Raw genomic sequence first — 19,541 nt, 5'->3', positions numbered from 1 at the left:
CCCATAAATAATGCAAGCAAGAAAAGCTTCATCAGAGATAATGTTGGCTGACTCAAATAGTTGTATAAAAAAAAAAATATTTTTTATGTTGTTAACAATCCACAAAACTCAAATTTTGAGAGGTTGAAGATGCAAAGAAAAAAAGATGAAGGTATTTAACGTCAGGAAAAAAATTATTAAAATCATAGTATTTTTTATAACAAAAAAAGAAAAGAGACATACCAACTTATAACTAAAAAAACTAGTTGATTTTTCCACATAAAAACGTTCAAACTAAAATACAGAAATTTCGGTGTTCGAAATGTTTGGTATAAATCAATTCCACAAACTATCTTTTTAGAAACTTAGTCAACATGGAAATATGTTCCTCCGACGACCAAAATGGACCCAACCGACTAATGGTATCAAATAAATGAATTCTGACCGTTGGATATGACCAAATTAGACTAAGGACGAAGTAGGGACTGAAATTTTGGCGATCGATATCTTCGGTATAAGTCAATTTGACAAAACATCCCTTTAGAAAACATAGTCATGGAAGGACATTTCTCCTTTGACCAAAAATGACCCAATCGACTAACGGTATGAAATATAATTAATCAGACCATTAAATATGACCTAATTGAACTAATAACAGAGTAAAAATTGGAATTTTGTTGATCGAAATCTTCGGTATAAGTAAATCCGACAAACTATCCCTTCAGAAACATAGTCAATACGGAAGGACGTTCCCCCGAGGACCAAAACAGGCCTAATCGACTAACGGTATCAAATAAAACAATTATGATCGTTGGATATGACCTAATTGAACTAAGAATGAACTAGGAATTGAAATTTTGGTGATCAGAATCTTCTTAATAAGTCAACCCGACAAACTATCTCTGTAGAAACCTAGTCAACTCGAAAGGACGTTCCACCAATGATCAAAACAAACCCAACCAATTAATGGTATCAAATAAAACAATTTCGACTGTTGGATATGACCTAATTGAACTAATAACGAAGTAGGAACTAAAATTTTGGCGATCAGAATATTCGGTATAAGTCAATCTGACAAACCATCAATTTAAAATCTTCAGTATTAATTTTTAATATCACATATATAATTTCAAATATTTAATGATGATATAATGTATTAATAAATCAAACTTTTATTGCTTTTTTTAAAAAAATATTTTTATTGTCTAATACACCATTCGGTCCTTATTATAAGAAACAAATTATTTTTTAGGTTTATTGTGTAATTGATGTATCTAATCTATATTTATAAATTAGGTATATCAATCATCTAATGAACCTAAAAAGCCAACTGTTTCTTGTAATAAGGATCGGAGGGAGTAGTATACTACCTCTGTCCCTAATTATAGGGCCCTTTTGAAAAAATAATCGGATTTAAGAAAATTGAAATTGAAATAAAGTTGTTTGTAATTATATTGCTTTTACAATTTTATCCTTTAAGAGAGATGCTTATTGTTTTTTTTCAACATAGTATTTAACGGTGATCGAAGAAAAAGATATAAAATAAATAAGGGTATATTGATAATGAGTTAATTAACGTACTTGAAAATATCAAATGAATCTTATAAAAAGAGACAAAAATATGTTTCAAAAGAGTCTTATATCTACTCAATTAATATAGACACCTATCGTAAAATAAATGGTTAAATATGTTTTTGGTCCCTATAAATACACAACTTTTTGTTTTTGTCGCTCTACAATTTTCCTTCAACTTAATCCAAAAAAAAAAATCATATCCACTTACGAGAAAGAAATAATTTAGCATCAGACTTTTTTTTTTTTGAAGGAATTTATCATCAGACTTAATGTTGGGAGTGAATTAATTTTTTGTGAATTAGAATTAATGTTGGGAGTGTTGAGATAGAGTTGAACTGATTTAAACCATAGATCTAGTCCCCTCACAATGAAGTACCTTATCGTTACCTTATGTTAGCAGCCACCTTATTATATTAATTAAAAGCTATAAATTATTGTAAAAAAAATAATTCTACTTTGATTTGCAAATGCGGGTAAAAAAGGCCAAACCACCGTGAGAGATATATTTTGGCCTCTCACGTTAGCCTCCACCTTCAATACTCACTTTCGTCTTAAGTGTGATTTACGAGTCTAATTCTCATATTGTCATATTCTCGTGTTAACAATATGAGATTATAGACAAAAGAAACACGAGAAAACAAAAAGAAACAAACATTTTAAAAAATATGTCATCCTTAATTTTTAATATAAATAAAATAGATAAGAATAAATATAAATATTAAAATAAAAGTGTAACAAACACAAATGTGCAACTTTTTTTTTTATCAGTTAAAAGTGTAATAAACTAGATGAATGTATATATATTTACTTTTAATTATCCCAATTACACCCTTTGAACAACAACTTTTTCTTTAATAAAGATTATTGTTGATGTCATTAAAAAAATAAGAATTTAGATTATATTTTTTTTTTTTGTTATATTGTTGGTTTCATTGAAATAGATAATCAATCATGGTTAGTTTGATCTGTTATAATTTAAAAGCAAAAACTATTTATATTTTTACTTTTAATCAAAATCAAAATTTCATAAAAATACATCGTTCATAATTTTCAAACGTTAGAGCAATAAAAAGAGCAGAAAGACGGGCACGTGAGTGCCCAGGTTTTTTTATTTTTTTTTATTATAACCCAAGAGCAAAATGACATAAAAAAGAATAGTGTCCAACTAAGTTGGTACCCTATTCTAGTCTATTGCCAATTGCTCATATATATTATTAAAAAAAGGAAAAAATTACAGAAAAAAACTAGGAGACGTAAAACCTGACCCAGTCAACAACCCTAATAGGCAAAACCAAAAACTAAAAAATAAAATCCAAAAAATGGATTCAACCCTAAACATTTGTAACAATTAAGTTCATATCTAAATTTTGGCGAATGAACCGATCGTCAACACGAAATCGGATCACGTACCATCAACTCCCTACAACAAAGAAAACAAGCATCGACGACTCTTTTGAGTCCATATAGTACCACAGACAAATGCTTGAAAATGGGGGTGAATTCGACCGCCAACACGGTAATTAACGAATTCACGCGCACCAACTCATCAAGTGATTAATTAGCCATTTCTGGCCCACATCAAGCGAACATACAAACCCAGCCGAGGCACATTGAGGACATCATATGAACTCGACTGCCAACACGGTAACGAATATCGCACACCCACAATTTACAGTGACAAACGACGCAAATTCACAACCATTTTTAGCCACACGATCCAAAATCGATCACGAGACCGAGTAAGATTTTTTTTTGAAAACGGCAACAACCAAAGCAGGTCAATCCTTGCAAAACTGAATCGTGAAGCAAGCGAACCTCCAGAGAAACCAGATATGCAACAACCGTCCAAACAAAAACCACCATCGACATCCATGACAACCCTTGTAGACGGTGAATCAAAGAAAGCCGGAGGATGGTTTATCGTGTTGGAGCAGAGGTGACCGCGGAAAGAATGGTAGATCTCACCTTGGTTGTTGAAACCAGACAACCCAAACCACCAGCGATATGGAGGACGTCAGCGAACAAGAACAACCTCCCCAAAACCATCGACATTGAAATCGCCAAGAGATAAGGGAGAGGGGTGGTGCAGAGGGCAGCAGTCTTTTCGCTAGTACTTATAATGAGATGAGTGAAATTTCAACCTCATTGAATTTTTTTGGTTAAATATGTTTTTGGTCCTTATAAATATGTTAACTTTCATTTTAATCCTTCTAAAAAATTTCTTCAACTTTTAGTCCCTCCAAAAAATTTTATCTTCACTTTTGGTCCTCCTTTAAAATAAACACATATGTAAAATTCATATTTTTGAATAAAATTTTGCAAAAAACTTTATAATATTATAAGAATCTGTAAAAAAAAAAAAGAATTTTTTAACAAGAATTAAACGAATTTTCATATTTATAATGGTTAAAAATTCATATTTAATTTATATTTTGTTAAAAAATTCTTATATTTGACAGTAAAAACAAAACTCTCCACATATTTGTTTATCAAATCCACAAAATTTAGGAAAACAATCCTAATCTATCCAAAGTTCAGCAAAAAATCCCAATCTCAAGTTGAGAAATCATTGGCAAAAAACGAATCTTTTTTATACGATAACCAAAAATAAAATTTCAACCGTCTAAGTAACGCTAACAAGTACTAAAGTAACCTTCCGAAATTTTATGAAAGCTAGTTGGACAAAGTTATCTTCCGTAAAAATCTAAATTGCCAAAACATGTCATTCAACTATATAACAACTCCTTGTCAAAAAAAAAAAAAAAAAACTATATAACAACTCATAGTGTGTTACTTAATTCATTAAAACAAAACTTTAGTCGCTCTTTATTTCTTCGAGTAGGTTATTGATTTGTGAAACCATGAGTTCGACAATGAAGAGAAGGAGTTACAAGTACGGAGACAAAGTGGAAGTATGCAGCAAAGAAGAAGGGTTTGTGGGTTCATACTTTGAAGCTACAATTGTTTCGTGTCTTCTTCAATGGACAATATTTGGTTCGTTACAAAAACCTTTTGCAAGATGATAAGTCTAGACTTCTCTTAGAGACCGTTCATCCATATGAGCTTCGTCCATTACCGCCACGTGTTCGTAGTCCTCGTGAGTTTCAACTCAATCAAAAAGTTGATGCTTTTGACAACGATGGTTGGTGGTTAGGGCAAATCACTAGTGAGAAGATCATCACGGAAGAAGGTCATTACTATAAGGTGTATTTCGACACTACATATGAGACGATTTGCTATCCTTGTGATCGGATCCGAGTTCATCACAATCATGATTATTAATCAAAACTTCTGTTCTTTCGCTCAAATTATGATACGTAGGCCTGTAGATCGATTATATTGCAATTACAAATTGTAAACTTTGGTCCTGTTTTATGTATTTCAAATTGTAAACATTTATGTTATTGGCAATAAAGTTTAGTCTTTTATTTTATTTGGTTAATTTGTACAATATTTTTTCTTCCAATTATTTGTGTTTGCATCGATCTCTTTGTTGTTCTTTAGTTAAGTGTGGATGGGTTATAATACCGTTAAGGTTTAATTACACTTTTGGTCCTCGTGTTTTGGCCTACTCACGAAACTGATCATGCCCTTTTAAAATAGAACAAAACAGTCTTTCAATTATCATTTTTGTTGCATTTTTCGTCCTACCCCCCATTTTATTCTCCAAAAACGCAGAGAAATGACAGTTTTAGACCTACCCCCTATGCTCAACCATGAAATAAACAACGAATAAAACATGTGGGTACAAAGCATCCACTTTATTCAACACACTAACAAAAAATCCCTAATTTCTAAGATATGATTCAAATTAGGGTTTTTTTGGTTAGTGTGTTGAATAGAATAGATTCTTTGTGCCCACATGTTTTATTTCTTGTTGATTTCATGGTTGATCATAGGGGTAAGTTTAAAACCGCCTAAAACTGTCATTACTCTGTGTTTCTGGAGTTTGAAAATAGGAGGTAGAACGAAAAATGCAACAAAAATGATAGTTGAAAGACCGTTTTGTTCTGTTTTAAAAGGGCCGGACCAGTTTCGTGAATAGACCATAACACGAGGACCAAAAATGTAATTAAGCTTACAGTTAATTAATTGATCACCGGTGCCTGGTTCGGTATAACTTGTAACTTGCGAGAAAAAGAAAAACCTTTTGTGCTAATTAATAGGTTAATTTGTTATTATTATCTACTCTAAGCTATATCCCCATTAAACAAGCACATTGAACTGCTTTGAGGTTAATTTGATATAATATATTGTACCCCAATCTTTAGGGGTTTCATTTACGTCAAAATATAATATAGATTTGCTTCAAAAAAAATATTATATATCAATATATGTAAGACGTAAAAAAATCACCAAATTTTTTTCAATTAAAAAAAAAGTGAAAAAAATGACTAAATTGTTTTCAGTTAAAAAAATGTTTAAAAAATATTAATTTTTGTTGGGAGAGATTTTAATAATATTCTACACATTTCATTATAAAGTACAAAAATTTAAAAATATGGACTAAAAGTAGTGATTGAAAATTTTATAAGGACTAAACTTTGAAGAAAATTTTTAAAGGGACTAAAACGAAAAGTTGGTCTATTTATTTAGATCAAAAGCATATTTAACCCCCTTTTTTTTAACTAAAAACCTCATTGAGTTATCTTTTATGTTTGCCTATTTTTCCTTCATTAGAAAATTCAATTTCTGTTATATAGGGTATCTTAATTTGTTAGGATTGTTACCAATTTATGTTATAAGCGACTACTTCACATTTCTTGTTTTCTGTTCTCTAAAAAAGGAAAGATAGAGCATATACACTAAGTAATGTCTGACCTTAAATTGAATCAAAATAAACTGTTAAAATTTGGTGTTAAATTTACTTTGAAACTATGTATCATTTGATCCTATATCTTCAAAACAGAGAAATTGATCCAAACTTGAAAGAAAGAGAAAGCAATAGCTTTTATTTATGCCTAATGCTACTTGTAACGAAACATAATAATCATGGATCATCGCGACTTGTATTCCATCAAGTTTTTATAGTCTACTTTCATATTTTTTCAATCAACATAATCCGTGAATTCCACAAAACTCTAAATTTCATTAGTTAATTTCTCTTTCGCGATCCTTTCGTTATAATTAATTTCTTTCGCTTGATAAAGCACTGTTGTTTATTTATTTAATATACACCATACACTACATTGCGGCGACAAAATCCTTCCATAAAAGGTTTTTTCTAGATTACTTTTGAAAAATGGTGGATAATTTACCCACCAACAAATCATAATGAGCAATTTATTGGTGGGATCAAGATAGTTTATGGATACCACCTAAAAAGGTGAATGTTTATTGGTTGAGGTAAATTACCCATCATTTTTCCATGGGTACCCTAGTTGTCACCTCAAAAAAATCATGGGGATATAAAATGAAACTATAGATTTATAGACAAAAGTTTATACATTATTTCAGCATATAAATCAATGTATGTCCATGCTACATAGACTAATTTCTTTAGATACTTGATATTAATTTACGGGATGACATCTCCACTTTTTTTTCTTGTTGAAGAAACATCTCCAAATATATGTTTTCAATATTTTTGGGTCAGAGATCGAATCTTTAACCAGAGGTTCAATATATGTTTACACATAGCTTATAGCAGTTAGTATACTACCACATAGAGGGTCATAATATCATAAAATTAAACCTGAAGAGAGGGAATTGATCATAATTCACATATATTACTAGTTACTTTCCAAACCCTTTGACAAGAAGATAATCAACTAAAGTATCAATTTCCTCACCACTAATTTGTCCATCATTGTTGGCATCAACATTGACCATACAACGCATGGCTCTCCATCCAGGAACATAGGAACGTAAATCCTTGACAGCTTTCTTGATCTCACTCTTTGTATAACAACCGTCCTTATTGCTATCTGCTTTTTCCAATACTTCCATTATTTTCCTTTCTGCTTTGATTTGATCTTGAGAAATTGTCTTCTTGTTATCAGGGCGTAGTATAGGCATTATGAAATTATTAGTATTGCTCTCTAATCTCAAGTTGGTGTGTTGTTGGAGTTTATATGTGGGTATGAATTTAATGATTATGGTTTAGAAAGTGTCACGATGAGGGGGTTAAATAGAATGTAAAGTGATGACTTTAACGGGTCTGGGAAAGCCAAAGACTTTTCGAGAGGATGGACAAGTGAACTTTTTAGAGACAAAGTGACACTTGCAACCGGTAATTTTTATAGAAAATACCTGAAGCAAATCCTATTCTGGTAACAGAGAGATATCACCCTCATATTCGAACCTCAACCTCTTTTAGTGAGTGTGGATTTTATCCAAACGGATGGGGTTTTTTGCTCTTGATCTTCAATGCAATCGCACACGCACATGGCAATCTGAAAGTGATCAAATTCAAACAACCACACCTTGATTTATCCATACCGACACCAACTGCTCGATCAGCCTCATCTGCGAGATAATGCAAAGCGTTTCTTGATATGTTTCGAATCAACCTAGACCACAACAATTTTCTTTTGAATCTATGTTCAAGCATGATAATGCTCGTCTAAAAGGAAGCGTGTATTTGAGTATGGTGTGACACTAACATGTTGTGAACGGATTTATAGTTTGTACTTAAATCACTCATGCTACTAGTCATATACTTTTTCAACCGGTTGTGTGCAAATTCAGCTCTATTTGTTGTAGTATTTCCCATATGTATAACTTTGTTTGTTGACCCAATACTTCACAATCTTCTCCTTCACCGGACCCAAAATTGTACTTTCGACATATAGATAGGTTTATTTCAAGCCATATATATCTATATATAAAGATGATACTTTTTAGGGTGACTTTTTCTTTTTCAATTTTATATTTCGTTTAAACTATTATATTTACAAATTTATCTCTTTTACTTTGTTATAATTAATTAAAAAATATTAAATCTCATGAATATAGGAACAACACCAACTCCTTAACCATATTACTTCATTCATTCCAAATTATATACACCATATTAAATTAGCACGGTATTAAGCACCATGTTAAACGGACACCCTCCATTATGGAGTATAATATATAGATGCCTATAGAAAAGGAGTAGTGATATTTGTACATCCAATTGATGACAACTTTGATTTTCTCTCTTCTTATTGGTCAAAAACAATGGAGAGAGAGAAACGAAGAGAGAGAATAAGAATCTCATGTGAGTATGAGAGAGAAAGTTGTCCAAAAGTTGTCACATAATGGTTATACAAATATCATTTCTCATAGAAAAGTGGTTATTAAAGCACCCTCTTTCTCTTCATTTTTTGCGGGTCCTATTTAATAAATCTTAATAAAATAAATAAATTTTGTTGAAATGTAACAATATAAAATTATTTGTAGGACCTATTTAATAATTTACTTTGAGACGTTGGATTGGAGAAAATCGATGCTTATAAGTATTACCGTAAAATTAGTTATGTGGATAGGAGACCCATTCAAATACTCAATTTGTGGTGCTTTGTTGTGGATCTCTAAGTTCTAATTGATTGAAGACATTTATTTATAAAAAGAGTTATGATACATAAACACCCTTAAGTGGCAATACACCTCTTGACACCCACACAAAAATCTGACATGTGGTCATATGGACCCCGCACAAGTACACTTTCTCTTTCTTCTTCTCTTCTCTCTTCCTAATACATGGGGTGTACAAGGGTGTATGCAATTAAAATGTGTCTATGTAACATTTTCCTTATAAAAATGGTTAAAAGAATTGACAAGTTCTTGACCAAAAAAATAAAAATTGACAAGTTTTAATTTATAGATCCATGTACTAACTTAAAGCTATTCCTATGAAATAGAACCTGATTCAGATTCCAAACAGCACCATTAGTTGTGATAATTGGTTAATGGATGCCGTCAATGTTAAGTCAATGCTAGGGATATTATCTTATTTCATTGAACAAATCATCATAATTAGGGTATCCATTAGCACTAGTAGCGTATATGAAAACGAACAACGTCATTTACACGTTTTAATATAGGTTTTTGAAAAGGATATATATGCTCTATAGATATCGAGCTTATTAGGATATATTTTCAAATGTTCTCCAATCAAGATATTCTCTGTGGGTAGGCTAATATGTATTACGTGGTTAATTAAATCACCATTTTCCAAATATCGAAAGAAATAAGAAAGAAAGAAATAGCAGACATTTTAACGACAAAATTTGCTTAATAAATCAGGTGATCGATAGGATTAAGTCTCTCGTTTTTAGGTGGTTGAAGGTGAAATTTGCTACTTTTCCCTTTAACTATCATGGATGGTGGCTTAATTCATTTACCTTGTTAGGCATAGGCTGATAATTATTTCTTTTTTATGATTTTTGTACAGTTTTCTCTTGTAAATACTGTTTCGACTTTGTTTGTCTTTCCTATATACACCTTATGCTAAAAAAAAACTTTTTGAGTTGATAATATATTCAATTTTAACCTCTTAAAAAAAATCATCATCTTCCAAACACATATCACACATCAAGAACATATAACAAATATACTCATGCACGTACACATAGGATAAAATGCTACCTAAACACTAACTACGACAAATTAATCCAACTACTTGGAATTAGTGCAACATTACAACTGAAACTGACTAGTACATTGCTGCAATTTACTGACTATTCCTGCAAAAAAACTATGTGAAAAAATTGAAGATGTTCATATACATGTGGCCAAATTTTCCTTGTTGCAAGATCTTTTAGTTATGAAATCAAATGCATCTGTCAAAGCCTAGGGATTCATGGGAAGAGTTGTGAAATCACCCTCATTGCCCTGTTGATTGTTGTATAAATAATGAAACGTGAAAAATATGATGATTAGAGAAAGAATATGTTTGCAAGTTGATGATTAACCCTAATATTATATTTTGAACCTATTAATTGGAAAGTCATCTTGATTAGAAAAATGCATGTTGATCTTTTTGAGAAGATTTGTTCCCTTATAGGCAAATTCTATGATACATCCAACATTTTGAGCGTACTAGAACACCAAACATTAAATTAATAATTAAATTGATTGTTTTTTGAAGAAAAAATAATTATTTTCTATCATTGACAACTATAATAATTAAATCTTATTTAGCAAAAGCGTTGATGAAATAAAATTTACTTTTTTTGAATTTTTATTGCTCATAATGAAGAATATTGATTATTTTTTATGAGAAAATGTTAAAAATTTAATATAATTCATATAAACAATGAAATGATGTTTTTTTTTTTCTCATGAGATCGTGTTTTTAAAATATAAATAATGACAAATAACAACTTATTTCATAAAATGGTCTTTAATTTATAAATTTATGAAGCAGAGTATCGGTACACCTCAATTTGTGAGGTGTGCCATAGAAGCTCCCTTATCGTTGGTGTTTTGCTTCTAAATCTGAGGCAGAAGAAGAGTTTACGACTAAATCTAAATTCACAAAAGACTTGTTAAAAATGTCAGTGAGTGCTTAGTGTCCATTGAAATTCATGATATGATGATGCATCTACTTTTCATTTCATTTGTAATTTGCAACCGATGAGTTAGATTATTTAAATATCCCTCCATATTTGTAATAAATGATGCATGTAATTTGACGTTGAACTATGTTGTTACTTCACTAGAAATGTTATGAATTATCCCCTTACTTTGCTCTCTAATTCTTCTCGTATATATCTCTTTTTGGTTTTGATTATGGCAAATTATATGGTACACCCAACAATTTAAGTGTATTGGTACACCGAATTTTTAAATTAATAGTTAAATGAGTTATTTTTTGTAGGAAAAAAATATTTTCTATCACCTATAATTATAATAATTAAATCTTATTTACCAAAAACGTCAACACAATAAAATTTGATTTTTCTGAATTCCTATTACTCATAATAGAGAATTTTGATTATTTTTTACGATAAAATGTAGAAAAATTTAGTATGATTTTTCTAAAAAATGAAATGATGTATTTTCTTATAAAATGATATTTTCTAAAATATATATGTCAACAAACACCTATTTTCTTTCATAAAAAATGATAGTTAATTTATAAAAATTATAAGCGAGAGTACCGGTACAGCTTAATTTGTGGGTGTACCGTAGAAGTTCCCTTTGATTATACCCGTCTTATGAATTTTCGCCTATTTTAGATGATGCTCATGCCTGTTTTTGAGATGTTGGTCGAGGTCGTCTTAGGACAAACTTAAAATTTGGATTTCTTTTTGGCTTCGTATAAAGTTTGGATCTTAACTAAATAAGTATATATAAAATTTGAATTTCTAAAGTCAGAAAAATCTTGTTTGAAGATTATAGTTTTTATTACGTTAATAAATAGTCTAATAAAAACATCAGACTTCAAACAAAAAAAATGATCATATAAAACAAATACTACGAAAAAAATTTAGATGCAAAATTACTAATAATTGTGTCTACATCAATATGTTCTATCATATATTTTTCTATATTTCAGTGATACACTCAACAACGTTATCATGTTCTTTTAGTTTCTCACTTAAATGATTATAATCATTCACTCCATCGTTTGATAAAAGACTTATGTAGTTGTTATTTTGAAAAGTGCACGATTTACAACAAAAATAATATACTGCATTCACATGTTTAGAGTAATAAGACAATTATTTTCTTTCAAAAGTCTCTCAATTACTCAATTTTCTGAAAAAATACGAATATGAAAAATGCTCAGAACGTTTGTTCATAGGAAATGTAAGATTCGATTTTCCTAATAGGCCCCTTTTCAATCAAAATGCCTCTGGTTTTTGAATAAAAAATACCCCAACTTCGTCTAGGATCATAGATATATAAAAGAGAAATTAAGTGGTCATTGATGTCTACATATCAATATTTGACCCAAGAACATTATTATTGTCGTTGATGTGATTATCATCATTCAAATTTATCTACTCGTTTATAAGCAAATTTATCTTTTGTCCCCTTTTGTGATTCTATTAATTATACGCTCGTTTTTCTTTTTTCACTACTATATGCATATTTTTTGCAACCAACATTATACGATAAAATCTTGAAACAATGAATAGAATAATAGCACATGAATCGTCATCGACGATGAAGTTGTCGCTAGAACCATTTTTCTTCTTTCTCTTTAAGTTGCCGCTACAACTTTGTCTTTCTTTCTTGTGTCTTTCTATTTTTCTATAATCTACTACAATGTTGTTGCAAGTCAAGGATTTGGACTCTCTTTAGTAAAATCATGTGATAAATTTTAAATGGACTAACAAAGAACTAAGCATGTATATTTTTTTTCTTAATGGACCCCTAATTTATTTTTTTCTTCATATTTTAGGGCATGAACTTCAGACTTTTTTTTTAGGCCTAGAAGAGTCGTTTTCTTCGCCGTGTCTCAGATGTGGACATGGTGATGCTTGCCTTGGTATGGTGGAGTTTAATGTGGTTTGTTGGTAAGTCTCTAGATATGTTTGGATTTGCTCATTTTATCTACAATCATTTTACTATGCAGAATGTTAACGAGTGCCCTTAAGACATTTTTTAAAGTATTAAAATAAGTAAGTTTACATAAAAAAGTTGTGTAATTATTGTTAAGATGTTACATGCTTACCTAGAGCGTATAAAGATGTTACAAAGATAGTTGGGGAAAATCCTAACATATGTCAATCTCATGTGGAATGCACGAAGAAAGGAAAAAAATAAATAGCTATTGCTCATCAGTAACAAATACACCAGAAAGGCAGGGGAAATATCTATTTATTTTATTGGCAGCAAGTTATAAGTACTACATGCATGTTCATATAGCATAACACAGGAAGAATTAATTGTATTCCTCCGGTTCTTCTGCGTTACATATAAGCATAGATGGTTTTAATATTGATTAACATAAACACAAACTGCATATATACTACTATATACTGCATTAAAGCTATTAGCATGATTTGATTATTGATCATATATCACCTCTTAATAATTAGTTCTTGCCAAAACCACGGGTAAGGAGATAATCAATTAAAGTGTCGATTTCCTCGCCACTGATTTGTCCGTCTTTGTTGGCATCAGCTTTCATGAAACAAAATATGGCTCTCAATCCAGGGTAGTAAGAACCTAAATCCTTTAGAGCTTTTTTGAGCTCTTCCTTTGTGTAACGACCGTCGTTATTGATATCTGCTTTTTCCAATTTTTCGATAATGTTCCTTTCGAAGTTGATTTGATCCATAGACACTCTCTTTGGTTTGTCAGCAGGGATAAACACAGGCATTTTGAAATGTTAAGAGTTGATGATCTCTTAATTTCTATCAAGTTGTCTATGATTATCATATTGAGGAGAGGGGTTAAATAGGAGTGAGTATCTTTGTCTGTTTTTGAAATAAAATGGATATATTCTTCCTTCTGTAGTAAATTCTTTTTTTAACGAATCTCTATTTTAGGATAGGATTCCAAACTGGTCACCCTTTAGTCAAATATATATTGAACAAGAATATATATATTCATTTTTTGAGTGTGCTTGGGCAGAAAGCAACTAGACATTATAATCCAATTTGAAAAGTTAATATCTCATCTTTCCTTTTTGTAGAAAAAACTTGTTTATATTTAACCAAGACTTAGAGGAATTTGCTCTCTAAAATAGTTTTTCCTAGTTTTGCTAACAATCACTTCTCCATCAAGCATGAATTGTTTCCAATCCATTTCAATATATGTGAGTGCCTGCATTGGAAATAAAATTGAAGGATGTAATATGTTAATATCATGAATTTGATGACTTATCATTAAAATAAAATTGTTAAAAGTCACACATCTCATAAAAGATGGACTAACAATGTGTTTATAAGTGGAGACAATTATAAGTGAGGACAATCTTCACCTAACAAGCTGGTTTAGTGAGGTTGTATTAGGCCCAACCTCAATTTTTAAGATGGTATCAGAGCCTCATCCAAGATCCGTTAGGCCACCTGCTTTCAGGTTTCCATTATCGGGCCACCCAACATTTATATTCACACTCCACATGTCCATTCTTGGGCGTGAAGGGGTGTGATCTTGAAGAGTCCCACATCTCATAAGAGATGACCTGAGAATGAGAATGTGTTTATAAGTGGGGGCGATTATAATTCAGGGCAATCCTCACCTCACGAGCCGATTTTGTGAGGTTGTGTTATTTCCAACCAAAATTTTTAAGAATGTGTTTATAAGTGGGGGCAATTATAAGGAAAATTGTTCTCCTCCCTTTTGTTTTTTATCATTCACATGCCTACGTGAGTTAACTCATATTGAAAAATGTCCAGCTTGAGTTAACTCAAGTTGAAAAGGCCGAGCCTGAGTTAACTAACGTTAGACATAAATAAGGGAATGCTCAATTTTGAAAGGGAGAAGAGCAATTTCCAATTATAAGTGAGGACAATCCTCTCCTCACAAGTCGATTTTGTAAGGTTGTGTTAGGCTCAACCACAATTTTTATGAAAAACTCCTACTAAACACCAAAGTAATCTAAGTAATCTGAAGCAAGTTTTCCAACATCTTTATTATACATTTCCAATACTAGATAGATCAACTACAACAGATAATTTCTTACAAACTAAATAATTTATCCTTCAAATTCTAAGTAGCCGTTTGAGGGGAGAGCTAGAGATATGATATGAGAGTATGTAGATATAGTGTGAAATAAATTTGAGCTCAAATTAGATAAAAGGAGAAAAAGTTTGTTATACGAGATGTAAGGAATTGCCAAGAGATACAAACTAAATTTGAGGACTTTCTTATAAGTGACCATGTATTGATAAGAATAATTTACATTGTTAACTTCATTAAATTTTTCTCCAAAGCTTGATCTCAGAATAAAAATGCCAATATTTGCACTTAGAACAATAAGCATTTGAAATATAGTGTCCTTTATAACGATAAAGAATTAAATTGCAACTTGGAACTCTTCTGGTGATTAGCATTCAATTGGATTAAATCATCATCTTTGACTTCCACACACATCACACCACAAAAAACATATAAAATAACACACATATACTACTAATACATATCTTACATACCCAACAAGGCAAGTACACACAGGATGAAATGCTACTTAAACATCAACTAACTTCGACACATTCATCCAACTACTTTGAGCTAGTGCAAGCACAGTTTCTACCTCTTGCCCAACTATTAATTCACGAGGGGAGTTTAAAAGATCATCCACATTAAATTCAGAGTAATCACACAAATAAGTTAGACACCGCATTAATATCCCATAAGTTCTTATCGACCCTCAACACTAATTTTATTATATATGACACTTCCCCACCCAAAATGTTCTTACAAGAACATTTATCAATAACATTACATTTGACATGATTCTACTCATAATCTACGACTTGAGTAAGACGCAAAAGTTTAACTTATCAACCATCACTTTTAGGCAATACCTAACCGATAATATCTATGACTAGTAGTACTTTATAGTTCTCACTAATTTGTTTAATTATATATTATCTTTTCTAGTCATTTTTAGCAACCCACCAATTTACTATTACTCTCCTTCTATGTATTTATTTTGATTTTGCCTTTCAAGAAAACTATTAATTAACTACTAAGTAAAATCAATACAAGAAATTTTCCATATACCCGCAACAACTTTTTGAGTTTGTTTGGTAAGGCCTATTTTTGAGCTTATAATTTAAAGTTTATGTTTTATAAGTTTATTTGATTAAAAAAGAAATTATTGGTAACAATCATTCTCTCACGATCTTATAGCTTATTTTTATGAGCTTATAGCGGTTTGAGATAAGCTAATTCAAATAATTTATAACTTATCACTTTTCGTTTAGTAGTTGTAAGTTATAAGCTACTACAAAAATTTCAACTTTCACACTTTTGTTGCAACAATTCATAACTCACACTAGTTGGCTAATTTTTCGGCAAGAACACGTGAAGCTCTCTCCCTAATCCCTATCCTTCTAATCTCCCCACAAAATAAATAAGTACAATTTTTAATGCATGATTTTTTTTTCTTTGGTCAAGATGCATAATTTTTTTAACAACTATTTATTTTAATAAATTAGAAGTGATACACATGCCATTTATTTTAATAAATTAGAAATGATAAACATGACATTTATTTTAATATTGGGAGAGCAACTATTTAAGTGTAAGGTTGATGCCGCAACGAAGCAAATTAAACTCTCCTAACAAACGATGGCTTATGCTAAACTCATTCCTTTGGCTGTGTTCATGCTTGCCACATTCTGTAAGTATAACAATTTTTTCACCAATATTTTATATATCGTGCATTTTTATTTGTACTATTATAGAACTAATGAGAAATAACTGGGAATCTATTTATTTAAACTCTAAAACTGATTAATAAATCTATTTATTTCAGTAATGTTGCCGATGAAGAAGGTAGAAGCAAGCTGTAAGGATAATATTTGTGTAGGGTTTTTTCTACGATGCGGTGACCGTTGTTTTTGTTATCCCCAGATAGGATGCGTCGAACAAATAATTGGGGAAAATCATCCTAACATATGTCACTCTCATGTTGAATGCATGAACAAGGGAAGTGGGAGCTTTTGTGCTCATTCTCCTATTCTTGATGTTGATTATGGTTGGTGTTTTGCCTATAAATCTGAGGCAGAAGACTTATTGAAGATGTCGGGGACCGCTTAATGTTGAGATATATGCAATCCGGTCACTTTAACAAGAGAAAAACTATTTTTTAAATTTATTGAATAATTAATGTATTTGATTTATGATATATACCAAATATATTATACTCTTAAAAACAATTTTTTGTATATTATAGTGACCAACGGGTATATGTCCAATGAAATCCATGATATGAATATAAATCTTGAAAAATAAGTCTTTGTTTCCAACCGATGAGTTGGATTATTTAGAAATCCCTCCGAATTGCAATAAATGATGCATGTAAATTGGCATGGAACAAATATGTTGTTACTTCGCCTCTAATGTTGTGTAATACTCCATTTTTTTTTTTTTTTTGTTACAATTTGTGTAATACTCCATCCATCTCATATTATAAGTAAAAAAAAATTCACACTTATTAAGAAAACTAAAACATACTCGTAGTTTGCAACATAGTTTCTTGTGTTATCCTTGAAATAAGTTTTATAGGAAGATGTAAAAACAATTTTCATTGGTCATTGGTTATTGAAAAAATGAAAGAGAGAGCAAATTAAATGCACTTTACATTTAATTTTCCTTTGGAAAAGATAATTTTTTGAGACATTATAATTAAATATGATAAAAATTTGTCTTTTTTGCTTGTAATCTGGGACAAAGAAAATGAGTTTTTTTTGCTAAAAAAAATTATAGAGACCCAAAAGTGTATTTGAGCTTATCCTCCATTCTAAAAATCGACTTTTTCCCCCAATTTAACTTTTTTTTTCCTTTCTGAATTATGTTCTGTCGTCTCATTTTAAGTTATTTTTTATGATGTGGCCTATAAATTATGAAGTGAGAATGTTCATTAGGCCGCACTAAATATCAATTTCATCAAAAATATGTTAAATATGTGTCGCGATGTCATAAATGAGTATGTCATGCCAAAAAAGTGGTGTGATATTATAAATGAATATGTCACATCATAGAAAAAGAATTCCATAAATTAGATGAGGGATCGGAATTTTGAAAATTAAATAAATTGGAGACCAAAATATTGATTTAAAAAAAAAAAAAGAACTGGGGGATCAAAAATTTATTTAAGCATATACTATAATATTTCACAAATGTGTTTTTTTCAGAAAAATGTTATCGAGACAACAAATGATTGACTTTGGAAATTTGAATATTTTAAGCAAGTAGTTGCCTAAAATTCATCATCTTATTTTAAGTTGACTTAAAAGAATGTTATCTCAATGCTTATTTTAAGCTAACTAAATATCAAACTTAAAGTTGGTCATCATGGAAACTAACTAGGTTCTTCTTCAGAAAAAAGAGGATATACAAATAATGTAGTGTTCGTCATACACCATCTAGTGTATATGAAAAAATTTCGTGAATAAAAGTTGATGTATTGATTTAAAAGTTGGATTAGATGCATCAATTTTTGTTGATCGCTGTTCAAAAAAAAAAAATATTATTGATCAAACTTTCTTTTATATAACGTGTGTGTTGTTCCAAAAAAAATCTACCACCAACGGTATGATGCATCTACTTACAATACTTTAAATAAACAGTGTTTGTTTCCAACTGATGAATTGGATTTCTCTTAGAAATCCATCTAGCTAGGTTTTATTAAATGATGATGCACGTAAATTGGTGTGGGACTATGTTGTTACTTTGCTAGTAATGTTTTGAATCATCCGTTACTTGTTCTTTAATTATTCTCATTATGACCCAAACTTTAAAATAAAAAAGTAAATAGCTATTGCTCATCAATAGTACACCAGAAAGGTAGGGGAAATATCTATTTATTTTATGAGCAAGCAAGTCATGCACATATATAGCATAACACAGGAGGAATTAATTGTATTCTTCCGGTTCTTCTGTGTTACATATAAGCACAGAGGGTTCTAAGATAACATAAACATAAACTGCATATACTACTAAACTGCCTTAAAGCTATTAGCAGGGTTTGATTATTGATCATATATCACCTCTTATAATAATTATTAGTTCTTGCCAAAACCACGAGTGAGGAGATAATCAACTAAAGTGTCGATTTCCTCGCCACTGATTAGTCCGTCTTTATTGGCATCAGCTTTCATCAAACAACGATTGGCTCTCCATCCAGGGTAGTAAGAACCTAAATCCTTTAGAGCTTTTTTGAGTTCCTTCTTTGTGTAACGACCATCGTTATTGATATCCGCCTTTTCTAATTTTTCGATAATGTTCCTTTCGAAGTTGATTTGGTCCATAGACACCCTCTTTGGTTTGTCAGATGGGATAAACACAGGCATTTTGAAATGTTAAGAGTTGATGATCTCCTAAGTTTTATCAAGTTGCCTATGATTTTCAAAGTGTCATATTGAAGA

At 30.6% G+C, this 19,541-nt stretch overlaps 3 protein-coding genes and 1 pseudogene across 3 annotated transcripts; 2 read left to right on the top strand and 2 right to left on the bottom strand.

The window, feature by feature from the left end:
- The first annotated feature begins 4,415 nt into the window (after positions 1-4,415).
- Positions 4,416-4,836, top strand: LOC11417204 (protein AGENET DOMAIN (AGD)-CONTAINING P1-like; annotated as a pseudogene).
- An 8,413-nt stretch (positions 4,837-13,249) lies between these two features.
- Positions 13,250-13,881, bottom strand: LOC11417880 (calmodulin-like protein 4). Its single transcript, XM_003589162.4, has one exon. It carries the CDS (start codon positions 13,817-13,819, stop codon positions 13,532-13,534), a length of 288 nt encoding a protein of 95 aa, XP_003589210.1. The 5' UTR covers positions 13,820-13,881; the 3' UTR covers positions 13,250-13,531.
- Positions 13,882-16,680: 2,799 nt separating this feature from the next.
- LOC11418162 (albumin-1) lies at positions 16,681-17,444 on the top strand. Its single transcript, XM_003589161.4, has 2 exons — positions 16,681-16,792; positions 16,928-17,444. Exons 1-2 carry the CDS (start codon positions 16,741-16,743, stop codon positions 17,209-17,211), a joined length of 336 nt encoding a protein of 111 aa, XP_003589209.1. The 5' UTR covers positions 16,681-16,740; the 3' UTR covers positions 17,212-17,444.
- A 1,504-nt stretch (positions 17,445-18,948) lies between these two features.
- LOC11415290 (calmodulin-like protein 5) lies at positions 18,949-19,541 on the bottom strand. The gene has a single exon (XM_003589160.4). It carries the CDS (start codon positions 19,464-19,466, stop codon positions 19,179-19,181), a length of 288 nt encoding a protein of 95 aa, XP_003589208.1. The 5' UTR covers positions 19,467-19,541; the 3' UTR covers positions 18,949-19,178.

This window comes from Medicago truncatula, chromosome 1 (genome assembly GCF_003473485.1).
Source record: "Medicago truncatula cultivar Jemalong A17 chromosome 1, MtrunA17r5.0-ANR, whole genome shotgun sequence".
NCBI lineage: Eukaryota > Viridiplantae > Streptophyta > Magnoliopsida > Fabales > Fabaceae > Medicago > Medicago truncatula.
This window is presented reverse-complemented; position numbering and strand designations above follow the sequence as displayed.

Bases quoted from the DNA above. Each gene is read 5' to 3' on its own strand.
- LOC11415290 (XM_003589160.4), bottom strand. From the start codon at position 19,466: ATGCCTGTGTTTATCCCATCTGACAAACCAAAGAGGGTGTCTATGGAC.
- LOC11417880 (XM_003589162.4), bottom strand. From the start codon at position 13,819: ATGCCTGTGTTTATCCCTGCTGACAAACCAAAGAGAGTGTCTATGGAT.
- LOC11418162 (XM_003589161.4), top strand. From the start codon at position 16,741: ATGGCTTATGCTAAACTCATTCCTTTGGCTGTGTTCATGCTTGCCACA. The intron at 16,793-16,927 runs GTAAGTATAACA...TATTTATTTCAG, and splicing joins GTTCATGCTTGCCACATTCT to TAATGTTGCCGATGAAGAAG.